Here is a 14,502-nt window from a genome sequence, read left to right on the forward strand (position 1 = left end):
ATGCCACCTGTCCGAAATTTTAATATATGTTAGTGATTATCAACAGATTTACAAAGTGGCCAGAACCTTTCCCACGTGCAAGGGAGGATGTGAAAACAATGGTAAAAATTTTATGTAAAGAAATTATTCCAAGATTTGGGATTACAAATATGATTGAAAGTGAAAATGGAACAGATTTTACCTCAAAGGTATCACAGTGATTGGCTAAAGCTCTAGCTATTAATTGGCACTTCAATATTCCATACCACCAGGAATAGTGGAAATAACAACAGAACTATTAAAGACCGGTGAAGGATGGAGAGCTGAAATATCTAGAGCTGGCCACAGTGATCACAGTTCTATCATGACAGCTCTCAGAAATGTAAAGCAGAAAGCTCATTGGCTGCGTATGCCACATGAACCAATCAGGTTGTGCCATGTAGTGGCAGTAGTGGAGAGAAAAACTGGTTAGGGCATCCAGAACCCCCAAATAGATATGCAACTAATATGTGGTGGCGATAGGCAAATCACAAGACTCTGGACTCTGAAGCTATAATACCAGGAATAGGTGTGACCAGTTTGCAAGTAGAGGTCACTATGGACTGAATTTCCTTTATGAATAACACTTATCAAATTATTCAGGCCATCAAGGATGAGTTAAGAGGTTTAAGGTGCTTTAGATAAATGATTTTGCTCTTATCTTTAACAAGCTTGCTATTAGGGTTCTGTCCCCTCAAAAAAAAAGCATAATTCAGAGTGAAACTCAATCATAAATGATTCAAAGTGGCCATTATTAATATCTCGTTATCTCTTAACTAGATGTACTTCATGTACTTCTGCTTCACATTTACTGTGCTCAGCACATTTGGGTGAGAATCTGAAACCATCCCTAGACCGCTAGACAGACATACTCACATTAACACCTTATCTGTAATATTTAGTTATTATTTTGACTTTATTGACTTGTATTGTTATGATTAATGACTATATTTATTTTCTTTCCATACAGGGTAATGTGTAACTTCTAAATACTTTTATTGGATGTCTTGGACCTCCGGGCTGGCATTGTATAAATATGAACCCTTTTCCTGAATAAAGCTGAGAATGCTTTGGTAGTGCACTAACTCTCTGTGTCTGCTCATTCATTCACTAGGGTCACTGACAGAATAAATTACTGATAAAATAAACTTTCAAAAAATTAATCTTAACAACATATTGCCAAAAAACATAGGACTGAAAATCATCGTCCATCACAGGTAAGTTATTTTAATGTTTTCTGTGGTGGTAGGCTTAATTGTTTTAGATTTGAAGTGTGGTGTATATGAAGACGACTACCTACGACAAAATTCAGTGTTTTAAAAAATAATTTTTCCTGCTGTAATGGCAGAACATTAAGGTATGTGACTATATAGAAACTGACTAGTTTGTCTCCCTGGCTAATAAATAGTACACACTTCTTACATCTGTTTTACATCTGTTTCTCTAGATCAGCGGTTCTTAAACCTGGTCCTCGTGACCCCCTGCTCTGCATATTTTGCATGTCTCTTTTGTTTAACAACAAATGATTCAAATCACCAGCTTGTCAGAAGAGAGCTCCATGAATGAACTGTTCATTGACATGGTCCCTTAAGTGTCCACTGATCTTTACACTCTGCACACATGAAGTTTACTTCACTTGAGAACATGGATTTGTGCTACACCACTACCTACAGTCTCTTCACACAAAGACAAAACTTACTACAGAAGTGTGGAGGGTTATTTAACTGTAATCATGAAGTTTGCATATAGTAATCACGTCTCGCGCACTTTAATGTCCTTTGAATAGAACATATATGCTCCTTTTGAACTGGAATCATGGTGGAATATCCTGTTGTGTCCACTTCGCAGGGTACCTACACAAACATCTGAAGAGATAAGAGAACCATACAAAATGTGCAGAGCGGGGGGTCTCGAGGACCAGGATTACGAACCGCTGCTTTAGATTAAATTTCCATTGTATTTAAACCCTCACTTTCCCTCAGTTCCTTGTCGGGTATTGTTTGTATTGTTGTTGGTTTTTCCCTTGCAGTTTCTCCCTGGATTTATTAAAAACTTTCTAACATTTTTTACATACTCATTGTCGTGCGTATTATATTATATACCAATACATTATAGTAATCTAGGTTATTCATTTTAGTTAATGTATTCAGGCTGCTTTTTAGATTACATTTTACCTAACCTAAACTTACCATTAAATGTACAATATTTATATTAAAAAGCAAAGAGAAATAAAATATATTCCATTGTTTGATACCAACATTCTGAAGTGCATTAAAAATTACATTACCAGGGTTTCCCTAACTGGGGTTAATAAAAGTATCAATTTGTGAGTTGATAAAAAGCTAATAATTAATTTAGTCATATAAAGGTAAAATAAAAATAAACTATTTTAAAACAAAAACTATCAAAATAACATTTGAACACAAATTAAAATTTGATTACCTGCATGTCAGTGTGACCATTAAATGATATTGGAGTACTGAGAATATATGTATGTCTTGTTGAAAAATTATTGAAATATTAACTTCCTCAGGGATATTTCAAGAAAATATTTTTTGTCAAAGGGGTTTGGCTGACAAAAATGTTTGGGAATCCCTGCATTACATGAACAAATGATAAACATTCATAAACATAATTATAGCAATGATATTACATGCCCAAAGTGTCTTGACTTCCAGAACCAATAGTTACTGAAGGTTACTGGATATGATGAAAACAGTATTTGCAGCTATATAACCATTGTTTAGTAGCTTACATAATTATTTGTTTCATACATGGTCTAATTGCTTGAGGGGTGCATTTTGGCCCCCCAAAATTCATAAGCATGGATCACAGAATTATTTACATGTACATGACCATTCTACATTGTGAAAATAGACAAAGCTAAATGGTATGACACAGTAGGAGTTTTGGAAAGGAACCATTAAATAAGGAAAAAAAAGAATGATAGAGAACCAATAAATTATGAGCTTTTTACTGCACAGTAAATTATTTTAAAATAATTTTAATAAATTATTTACTGCAATTTTATGAAAAATGTATAATCTTGTAATCCATCAAAAATAACTGTAATCTGAGCATTTTAAAATGTAATATAATCCAGTTATGAGTGCTCAATTTTTGGAATCTGATTACGTAATCCAGATTACATATAATCACTACCCAACGCTGAAAATAAACATATACCTTGAAAAAAATCTAATTGTATCAATATTTCAGCAATAATGTCTAAGAGGTTGTTAAATTACCCTCACTTTTAAAACACACTACAAAGGCAGGTGAAGTGACAATATAATGCCTAATCTCTATAATGGCTCTGTCTACCCATGGAAGTGTTCAGAAAGCGACTTCTCCATGGTTCGACTCGTTATGTGTGTTTGTGCATGTGTGTGTGTAAGTGAGTGAGACAGACAGAGAGAGAAACGGAGAGAAGCAGCACAGAATGCTTTACTCCTTTTCAGATGAGGTTGTGTTAAGGTTGTCTGTCTTGTTTTCTTTGTTTTGTAAAAACAAAATATTAGATTAGAAGGTTCTTTCAATTTAGTTATTTTGTATTCCCCAAAAGCATTTGCAGGAGCAAGAGACGAAGAAAAAAAAAAAAAAAAAAAACAAGTGAAGAATCTGTACAGAGTGGGACTCGGTACACTTGACAGGCTTTCAGGTAAGATAATCTCTTCTCCTGCAATAAATAGACTGAACTAATTTTAATTCATGCTCTGACTCCTGCAATTGAAAAATTATTTCTAAAACAATTACAGAATTACAGACCCAGTCACATGGACGTGCTGTGCTAAGGATTTTAAAGAGGCTGTTGTGATATGTTGCTCTATTTCTTTTCTGGGTTTAGTCTTTACAGCTCAGAAACTGTGATCACTGCAGCATGTGGACGTGACCGTGCAGTGTTATCTGTCTGTTCCGGTCTGGTGCTGCAGGCTGAAGGCTTCGATTAGTACAGTTAGAGTTTTTTTTTTAACTGAACTGTGTCATGTGCAAGGACATCAATAAAGTGGCTATCAGCTAAACCACCCCAGGAGCTCACAGCACTGTCCCGTGAAGTAAGGATTGCATTAACAGCTTTTAATGACCTGATTAAATGATTTAGAGGCAGATGCCACTTAAAATGAGCTCTCTAAAAATTAAAAGCCACTAAAACTGGTCTGCTGTTCTTTGTGTGATTTGTCAAGGAATTTTCAGCTTTGGTATTAGCACATCTTTTGAAGCAGATTGGAGTAGGAAGAAAATCTCGTATTGAAACAATACACATCAGTATGATAGAGAGAGGGAGAACAGAAGAGAGTAGCATTGTCAGTAAGAACTGTCTGTCGTTCGTACCAGCGATCTACTGCCAGATTTGTTCCCCCTGTTGCCATAGCAACAGTCATTATGCATAATTTCAGATTGTGGAGTTAATATTCAGGAACTGATACTATCTGTACCTGTATCATTGTAAACAATAGTTCACAAATATTCTTTGTTAGTTATTTAAATGGGACTCAAATCTGAAAAGTGCAAGTTAAAAAGTAAAATCTCACAGTCTAGTTTCCATCGTTGTCTACTTTCATTGATTTTAACCTCAGTCTGATTTCACGCACTGGTTTGCACTTCAGTCTGATTTCGCTGTTTTATATCTATTTCAGTTTAATTTCAATGTCTGATTTCCACCTCAGTCTGATATCTTGCTGTGATCTACACCCCAGTCTGATTTCACTTTCTGATATCCAGCTTTATTATTTCATTGTCTGACAGTCTGATTTAATTGTCTTATCTCCAGGTCAGTATGATGTCAATGTCTGATTTCCAGCCCCGTTTAACTTTACTCTCTGATATCAGCCAGTCTATCAACCTCTCTAAGTTCCTCAGTCTGATCTCCACATATGTCTGATTCCATTGTCTGATATCCACCTCACTTTCTGACCGTCTGTTTTTAACTTAGTTACACATTGGTCTGATTTCACTGTTTTATCTCCATTTTAATTTGATTTAAATATCTGACTTCCACCTCATTCTAAAATCTCACTCTGATCTAGACCCCAGTCTGGTTTCACCATCCGATCTCCCCCTCGGTCTGATTTCAATGTCTGATTCCCAGCCCAATTTGATTTCACTCTCTAATTTCCATCTCAGTCTGATTTTGCAGTGTGATATCCACCTCACTCTGATTTCACTGTCTCACAGTCTAATTTCACTCCCTTATTTCCACCCCAGTCTGATTTCACTATGTGATCCCCACCTGAGTCTGATTTCATTGTCTCATCTCCACCAGACTCTGATTTCAGTGTCTTGTCTTCACCTTGGTCTGATATCTAACTCTGATCTACACCTCAGTCTGACTCTGCTTTCTGATACCCAGCTATATAAGTTCAAAGTATACAGTCTGATTTCACCTTCTCATCTCAACCTAGGTCTAATTATAATGTCTGATTTCCAGCTCAATTTGATCTTATTCCTCTCTCATACCAACCCTCTCTGATTTTTACATCAGTCTGATTACATTGTATCATAACCAATTTAAGTCTGATTTTACTTACCGACAGTCTGACTTCACACCTTAAAGGGATAGTTCACCCATTAGTCATTAGTTACTCACCCTCATGTTGTTCTAAACATGTAAGACCTATGTTCATCTTCAGAACACAAATTAAGATATTTTTGATGGAATCTGAGAACTCTCTGACCCTCCCATAGACAGTAAGGGTACTACCATGATCAAGATCCGGAAACATAGCAAGGAGGCAAGGACATTGGTAAAGTAATCCATGTGACATCAGTGATTCAACCGTAATTTTATGAATCTACGAGAATACTTTTGGTGCGCAAAAGAACAAAAAAAAAAACCATTTATTCAATAATTCGTCTCCTCTGCGTCACCCGTCCTTGCTACGTTTCTGGACCTTGATCGTGTTAGGACACCTGCTGTCTATGGGAGGGTCAGAGAGCTCACGGGATGCATCAAAAATATCTTAATTTGTGTTCCGAAGATGAACGGAGGTCATACGGGTTTGGAACGACATGAGGGTGAGTCATTAATGACAGAATTTTCCTTTTTGGGTGAACTAAACCTTTAATATCCATCACAGTTGGATTTCATTGTCTGATTTCCACCTCAGTTTGACTTCACTGTCTGATATCTACTTCAGTCTGATTTCACTCCCTTGTTTCCACTTAATTCTGATCTCAATCTCGGTCTGATTCTAATGTCTGATTTCCAGCTCAGTTTGACCTTACTGTCTCATAACAAACCAAGTCTGATTTCACTCTCTGATATCCACTTCAATTTGATTTCACTGTTTATGTAGGAAATTTTATTTTTATCTGAAATATTAATATTATTATTAGTATTATTTGCTTCACTATATTAAAGAGTGTTCTTTAGACTGTCTCTGAGTGCTTCAGTATGCTTGAGTTTTCAATGAGCTGATAGATAACAGGAAATCTATTTGGTGTGTGTGCGTGCTAGACAAGTGTGAGACAGAAATGTTATTTAAGATTCTTAGACATCCTGGCTACTTAGAAAATAATTTGCATTAAATTCTTAGAAACGCATCTGGAGGACATAGTGTAGTTAGGCACCTTAAATGGACATATATGTTCAATATACATTATGATTGGATGAGATCAAAGCATCCGCATTTGATGAAGGTATAAATGTTGTGTTTGGGTGTTTCCTCTTTGTTGCAATCTAAAGCCGACCCTGAATGACCGTGTGAATATAGACCTTCTCCTGCAGGAAAATAAATATTCAGAGGACTTTTGTCTCATAATTGAAATGGAAAATTGGCACGGCACTGTCCGATTTCCATCTCTGTCTGATTTAACTTCAGTTCAATCTGATTTTGCTGTCTCATTGCCGTGTCGTCTTTTAAACTCAGCCTCTCCACAGTGATTGAGACAGACGATTGCAGCTTTACCCATGTGGGATGATCTGATCTGTGAGAATTAAACAGGGCAGACATTGTGTGGAGGAAAACCCACACATCACAGCATCTCAGAACAGTCTTAGAACCCTAATGGATAAAACAAAGCCTCATTCTTAAGGCAATATTATTGTATTGCTCATGTTTTGAGAATTTCAGTTGGTGACGTTGTTGATGAGTGCCATTTGTCTCCGCTGCCATCTCCCATCAGCATCCACAATTGCAGTCTTTGTTGTCTGAATGAGTGGACACATTCTTCCAGAGGGATGACCTCTCTTCTCCCTGCTGGCCCTGGCACTGCTGACACCAGCCCAGCAGCCTCTCTCTCCATCTCTTATTGTCTTTTCTCTCTCAAAGGCCACCAGCAGGATATCTGACTGATAAACAGAGTGTGTAAATGACTGTGTCAAGGCAAAGAGAGAAAGATGGAACATGTAAGTAAAGCTGCCTTTAAATCTTTTTCATTTTCTATAGAGCAGATGTTGATATGCTTTCCTCTTAAATGCGAAGGTTTTTAAGTATTTTACTGTCATGATTTAAAAACTGGAAAGGATTGTTTTGAAATTCACAGTTGCTTTGTATGCATGCTTGAGTTTGTGCTGAATATATGGAGCTTCAGCTTCTCTGACAGCCAATTTTAGCAACATAACCATATCTCCCTCTGGGACACACACACGATATACAAACTGAGACAAGTGTGAGGCACCAAGCAGTGCTGCCTTTTTATTGGTTGTTTAAATGTTTGCATAAACAGTAAGAAGTGAATCTGGGCTGCAAGCATAAGACACAGGGACAGACAAGCGATTAGGGTGCTTAAGAAGTATCTTCAGAAAGATTGAATCATTGACCTTAAAGAGAAAGTAAAGGATTCACGAATGTCCATCTTATTATTTGACAGTGCAGAAAATTATGAATGAATCTCATAAAAACATTTTCATTTTATTTATGTGTATATTTATTTATTTATTGTTTGGCATTGTGCCATTATTTTCATAACAAATAAGCACATTCACCCACAAATTGATTTTTAATTTGTTTAATTTATATTCTATATTATTTGTTGTAAACATATAAAAATGTCAAAAGATTTTAAATTCTAGAAGTTAGAATATTATCTTTATCTTTTAGAATATTATCTTTAATCTTTTTTTTATTATTCTTTTTTTTCCTTACATGTAATGATGCAGATTTGGTGACTTAAGGCCAGATAAAATACTTCACCTCGATTCAGTGGCTTATTTGGACTCCAGTCTAAATCCCTGGCGGTGCTCATTATTTTGCGACTTACTGAGGCACACAATGCTTTGACCCAAATCTAACAATCTGTGTGTGTGTGTGTGTGTGTGTGTTTATGTGTGGGTTTTTTTTTGTTTTTGCTTTTTGGTTTGGTGTTTTTTTTTTATGCGTGATTTCCTCATGGACAGAATGACCTGCCAAACCAGAGATAATGTTCTGCATGAATATGGGTAGTTGACAAATAGGCAGTAAAAAAAAAAAAAAAATAATAATAATTATATATATATATATATATATATATATATATAATACATGATTTTTGAAGAAGAAAAACATATTTATGTAGTGTTTGAAGTCTGATGTTTGAGAAAATATAAAAGGTCAATAACTTGTCAATTATTTCACCATTTTTTACTGAACTGTACAGCAAATTTGTCCTATAGTGTGACATAGCAAAAATTAAGAAAAAAAACGTAACTCTTAATAATATAAAAATATCATATGAGAGATTTATCTTCATTGTTAGACACAAATTTTCATAGGTTTTTTATTTAATATGAAATTATGAATAACATAATTTTTCTCCCCATGACTTGTTGGACATTTTCAAGATAAACTTTGACAACAAGACAAACTTTGCTGTCATCCATTCAAAACTGTAGAAAATTGAACCACAAATTGAGATATTTTTGATGAAATCCGAGAGCTTTCTGAACCTCCATAGACAACAATGCAACTGACATGATCAGGGACCAGAAATGTAGTAAGGACATCGACAAAATAATCCATATGACATCAATGGTTCAACCGTAATTTTATGAAGCAATGAGAAAAATTTTGTGTGCAAAGAAAAAAAAAAAACGACTTTATTCAGCAATTCTTCTCATCCAAGTTACCATCCTCCACCATTAATGAGAGTACCAAGATGCACTAACCACAAGACTATCGGCACTGATAAAATGTAACACTTTTGTAGTGGTTCCAAAAAAGTAAAATATTTGAACAATTATGTGACAAAAATTTACCATATGCACGTTATGGGCTTCAGTATGATGACCTTGAATGAGGTCCTTCAGCTAATTAAATTTGTCAGTGGAATTTCTTGATTTAAAATCAGGATGGTGTCACTGTCTGTTACTATCAGGTAGCCCTGAACACCTTGATTAGCTGTTTCAGGTGTGTTTGATTGGGGTTGGAGCTGAAATCTGCAGGACGATTCCTTTCCAAGGTTGGAAAGCCCTGATACACTCTTAAAAATAAATGTGCTTAAAAGGTTCTTCAGAGGGAGGTTCCACATTTTTGGTTCCACAAAGAACCATTCAGTCAAAGGTTCTTTAAAGAACCATCTCTTTCTTATCTTTTTATAATCTGAAGAACCTTATTTCGCCACGAAGAACATTTTGTGAAAAAGAAAGGTTCTTCAGATGTTAAAGGTTCCTTATGGAACCATTTAAACAAATTTTCTTCTATGGCATCGCGAAGCAGCTTTGTTTTTAAGAGTGTACAGTACATATTAATTTGGGTGAAAGCTATTGAGAAACTTGACTCATTACAGTTATTTCAGTATTTATTTTAGTTTTTTTATTTTTTTAAATTTTTGATTTTGTGGTTACTGTTAGAGTTAATGATATATGAATGTTGATGTGTTTTTGTTTATAGGTTGTTGAAGACAGGTGAGCTCATTTTTAACATGCAGAGTATTGACTGAAGATGTAAAACTGAAAACATACCCAAACACTTCTTACAATATCCAAGATTGAGAGGATGGATCTGCATATTTTGGACTCTTAAAATTTTTATTTGATTGCAACAGAAATGAAGTTAAAAGGAAAAAAGGAAAAAGAAAAATCTTTCATCATTTACTAACGCTAATGTCTTTACAAAATTGTATGGCTTATTTTTTTCTTTCTGCTGTGCAACATAAAAGACAGAATTTAGATTTTTGGGTAGACTATCCCTTTAAAGCTTATGCTGACCTATTTTCTAGGAGAAAGGAGCTTCAGATAATATCTTTTTTTTTTGACACTTTTTCAAGTAGAGATTGACTTAGTTCATCCTATGCTACAAATCATACTGCATGTTATAGGGATGAACATTGTGTGCAGTGAAATCACAAGTATGACCAATAATAATACTAACTCTCACATTAGCAAACGCCACTTTTTGGGTATGTCTGCTCGATTATTGCAAAAAGCATAATCATATTTATTTTGTTCAGTACTGAGATTGTGATTATTTAACAAGATTACTTACTGACTTTGGAAACATGCATTTATTACACTTTTTTATTTTAATTTCCTTTTTACTTTTAACAGTGGATTTCCTTTAAATATTCAACCGAAAAATTAATAAAAAATATTAAATATAAAAAAATAAATAAAAATAAGATTAAAATAAATGAGGTCAACTAAAAGGAGTGTAGGGCTGTCAAACAACAACAACAAAAAACTACAATCTGCCTTGTTTATTTTTTTTTCCCTTATATTTCCAAAGTTCTAATTATATTTGACAATTATATTCAACAATCCAGAAGAGGGCGCAACCAATAAATACAAAGCAAACAGCACCATGTTATATATATATATATATATATATATATATATATATATATATATATTATATATATATATATAATAATAATTATTATTATTATTATTATCATTATTACTAAGAACAAACCTGTCTTTTAGCAGTGTATTTTTTCTTAATCTAAAGTTTTTTAAATATAAAATCAAAAGTTTTAACCTAGGCTCTCAGGCCTAGTCTAGTGGTAAAAATCTCACATCATTTTTAGTCATATTTTTTATCTTTTGACAAAAATGTCCTTTAAATTTAGGAAATATTTCGTCATATCAGGTTTATTAATTTTATACAATTTTACTCTTAAAATGCCATCGAATATTAGTCAATGGCGTTTTAGTTTACCGAAATTAAAACTTAACTACAATTTAACAGTATTCACACATATTAATTTAAACATGTATGAATAAAAACCGATCTTTATGTGAAAACCTGATCTCCATTACAATGAGTAAGCCTACTATTGCAGTACATACTGGAGAGTAATTTATGATTTATTAGTTAATCACTATCAATGTTTTACTAGGGATGGCGCATTTTTATACTATAAGTTCACTTGCGCATTCACGTCATTTTGTGCAGAAAAGTTGAAATATAGGCCTACATTTATGTATTGTCTTCATCTGATTAATCTCATATTTCTTTGAGCGAGTAACTACTGGTAATCGCTAGTAAAACGCTTCATTTTACCGGTGTTCATTCAATTATTGTATTTTATTCCTTTATTGTTATTATTATTATTTTATTTATTTATTTATTTTTTGCCGCAGATAAGACATGCCGAGAAGAAGGGACGTCCTGGCACTCTTTTTGATTTTGTTACCGTGGACTTTATTGATCACATTTTGGCACCAGCGCGCTGTCAACTCCTTGATTCCAGTTCCTAAAGGTAAACACTAGATCACAAGTACTGCTCATTCACATTTTTGTTCACTTCTTCATATAGTGGAATCAATTGCCTTGCACATCAATACAGTATGCCACTTTTATGCAATAATTGCACGTGCTGTGTACCATGACACTGGATGCACCACAAAAAGAAAAAAAAAAACCTTTTTTTTTTTTTTGATGGACAGATAACAGAACTAGGGCCAGTAAATCTCACCAAAGAGGCTTTCGACTTTATGAGTCCTGCGTCACGGAGAACAAGCGCATCACTAAGACCAACCAGATGAGGTACATCCACCAGCGACCTCCGCCCTGGTCTGACACATTGCCAACTCTTCACGTAATAACGCCAACCTACAGCAGACCCGTCCAGAAGGCCGAGTTGACCCGCCTCACTAACACCTTCCTACACGTCCCCAACCTTCACTGGCTGGTGGTGGAGGACTCTGCGCAGAAGACGGCACTGATGTCCAGACTGCTGGAGAACACGGGACTGAATTACACTCACTTAAATGTAGAGACGCCAGAGAATCTCAAGACACAAAAGAAGCCCAGAAATGCACGTATCCCACGAGGCACCATGCAGAGGAACCTGGCTCTCCGCTGGCTCAGGGAGAACATCGACCCAAACTCCAGTCATAAAGGAGTCGTGTATTTTGCAGATGATGACAATACTTACAGCTTGGAGCTGTTCGAGGAGGTACGGTACGTTTTGTCCACCTTTCATAGTGTTGTTATGCTTAACCTATTTCATCTTTCTCATACTGCAGATGCGTTGGACTCGTAAAGTGTCAGTCTGGCCAGTCGCCTTTGTTGGAGGTCTCCGGTATGAATCACCCAAAATTAACTCTCAAGGCAAAGTGTTCGGCTGGAAGACGGTGTTTGACCCTCAACGACCTTTTGGCATCGACATGGCTGGGTTTGCCGTGAACCTTCAGCTCATCCTCAGCAAACCTCAAGCCTACTTCAAGTTAAAAGGGGTAAAAGGTGGATACCAGGAAAGTAGTCTGCTACAGGATCTGGTCACCCTGGGTGACCTGGAACCCAAAGCCGCTAACTGTACAAAGGTCAGTCGTGAATCTGAATCTTCATAACCTGGCTGGAAATGAAAAGGCTTGTCAAAGTAAACAGAAAAATGTGTTCTTCGTCTTTTTCAGATACTGGTTTGGCATACCCGGACAGAAAGACCCTTGCTTAGGAATGAAGGAAAAAAGGGATTCACGAATGGCAGCATGGAAGTATGATGAACTGCTTTCATAGGGATTAATGTTTTGGTGGATGGAAGCATGATAATATGATTTAATGATTTTTTTATGTTTTTGAACCCTGGAACTGAAGTATTTGACTTAAGGCTGGAATACACTACACAACTTTTGCCCTGATTTGCAGTCTGGAGGAATCGTTGCATGTTTAAAGTCACAGCCAGTCTACAGATATTGGGCAAAAATTGACACACTGTAAAAAATAATTTATAAAATGTATGGTAAGAAAGCAGCAGCTGGAGTTGCTAGAACCTTATTGCAAAAAATATAGTACGGATTTTACAGACTGAACTAATTTACAGTTAAATAACGTCATTGTCTTATAATGGCAACATGCCAAAGTACTAAAATCTGTTTTAGAATACACGGATAACTATCATAAAACCACAGGTGGTAAAGAGGGAGCCACATGATGAATCAAAGTTCAAGTAGCTTGTCCACAAGTTGAGAATATGAATAATAATATATAATAATAATATGAAGGTTTCATCCACAAAAATACAACACCATCATGGTAACACGAGACTTAAATAATGCAATAACCATTAATTTAACAACATGAGATGTAACATACGTAAAGCCCCAATTTACCCAACTGATAATAAAAAACTGTTTGTTTTTTTTAGTGAAAATTTATCAAAAGTGTCACACAAGACCAATTTTACACTAAATTCTAAGATGCTCTTTTTGACTTGCTTTTTTACTTTCAAAAATGGTATTTAAGATTATTTTACATTAAATCTTCCAATATATTTATAATTTATAACCATTTATCATTAAAATTACAAGCTTTTTCTTACAGTGAGGACTCTTTTTATTTTGTCTGCTCAAAATTGTGTAAAAATGCAATACTGCATTTTTAATGTGTGATCTTCACTCATTTAGTGTATGATGCCCTTTTTTTCTGAAACCATTTACAAAGTTGTCAAAGTTTACAATGCATAGCGTTTTTAAAATTTGTCCAGATTTTAAAAGTCGTGCAGTGTATTCCAGACTTAAGACACTCTCACTGAAGAACAGTTCTCAGTTAAAACAAGATTTAAGTGAAATTCCTGTAGTGATTTATTCCAGAAAATGCTCTGGAAAACGTTGATTCTAAAAGAAGTTTACAAAGCTGATTTGAGTTGAAGTTTAGATAAAGTTTGGATGGAAATAGTATTTGATGAAAGCTTAATTGATATGGTGGTTGTTGTCACATCATATTTTGCCCATAGATATGGCTCAGGTTGGATTTTTTTTAACCTGTTTTATTGTCTGCCAGATGAAATTTAAGGCCAAAGTCTGGTTGTGTAAAAAGATCCTTCCTGAATTGAACTGTACATTATGAAGTATCATGTATGTCTGTATGATAAACAATGCTACAAGTTCAATTTGAACAAACCTCAAATCCAAAATACAGTTTAGGTTATATATCAAATCTTTCTCAGTGTTTGCGGAAAGGGAAAACAACACAATAACGCTGGATCTACAGTAAATGCACTCATGTAAACAATTGGCTGCCTGTGGAAATTACTGAAAGAAAAATCAGTAACTTCCTGTTGCCTACATGGCCAGTGCAACATTTATGTTTTCATATAAAAATAAGCAAAATATTGCACTAATAT

General features: G+C 35.0%; 1 protein-coding gene across 1 annotated transcript; it reads left to right on the forward strand.

The window, feature by feature from the left end:
- The first annotated feature begins 3,399 nt into the window (after window positions 1–3,399).
- On the forward strand, window positions 3,400–12,895 carry LOC109098027 (galactosylgalactosylxylosylprotein 3-beta-glucuronosyltransferase 1). The gene is made up of 6 exons (XM_042733021.1): window positions 3,400–3,679; window positions 7,290–7,366; window positions 11,519–11,637; window positions 11,825–12,336; window positions 12,407–12,703; window positions 12,794–12,895. The coding sequence occupies exons 3-6, from the start codon at window positions 11,526–11,528 to the stop codon at window positions 12,878–12,880; spliced, it is 1,008 nt and encodes a 335-aa protein (XP_042588955.1). The 5' UTR covers window positions 3,400–3,679; window positions 7,290–7,366; window positions 11,519–11,525; the 3' UTR covers window positions 12,881–12,895.
- Window positions 12,896–14,502: the final 1,607 nt, after the last annotated feature.

The sequence above is a fragment of the Cyprinus carpio genome, chromosome B10 (genome assembly GCF_018340385.1).
Source record: "Cyprinus carpio isolate SPL01 chromosome B10, ASM1834038v1, whole genome shotgun sequence".
Taxonomy (NCBI): Eukaryota; Metazoa; Chordata; class Actinopteri; order Cypriniformes; family Cyprinidae; genus Cyprinus; species Cyprinus carpio.

What these genes read in the sequence shown, in the direction of transcription:
- LOC109098027 (XM_042733021.1), top strand. Translation starts at nt 11,526, where the DNA reads ATGCCGAGAAGAAGGGACGTCCTGGCACTCTTTTTGATTTTGTTACCG. An exon ending in GCTTGGAGCTGTTCGAGGAG is followed by an intron (nt 12,337 to 12,406) that starts GTACGGTACGTT and finishes CTCATACTGCAG; the next exon opens with ATGCGTTGGACTCGTAAAGT. An exon ending in AAGCCGCTAACTGTACAAAG is followed by an intron (nt 12,704 to 12,793) that starts GTCAGTCGTGAA and finishes CGTCTTTTTCAG; the next exon opens with ATACTGGTTTGGCATACCCG.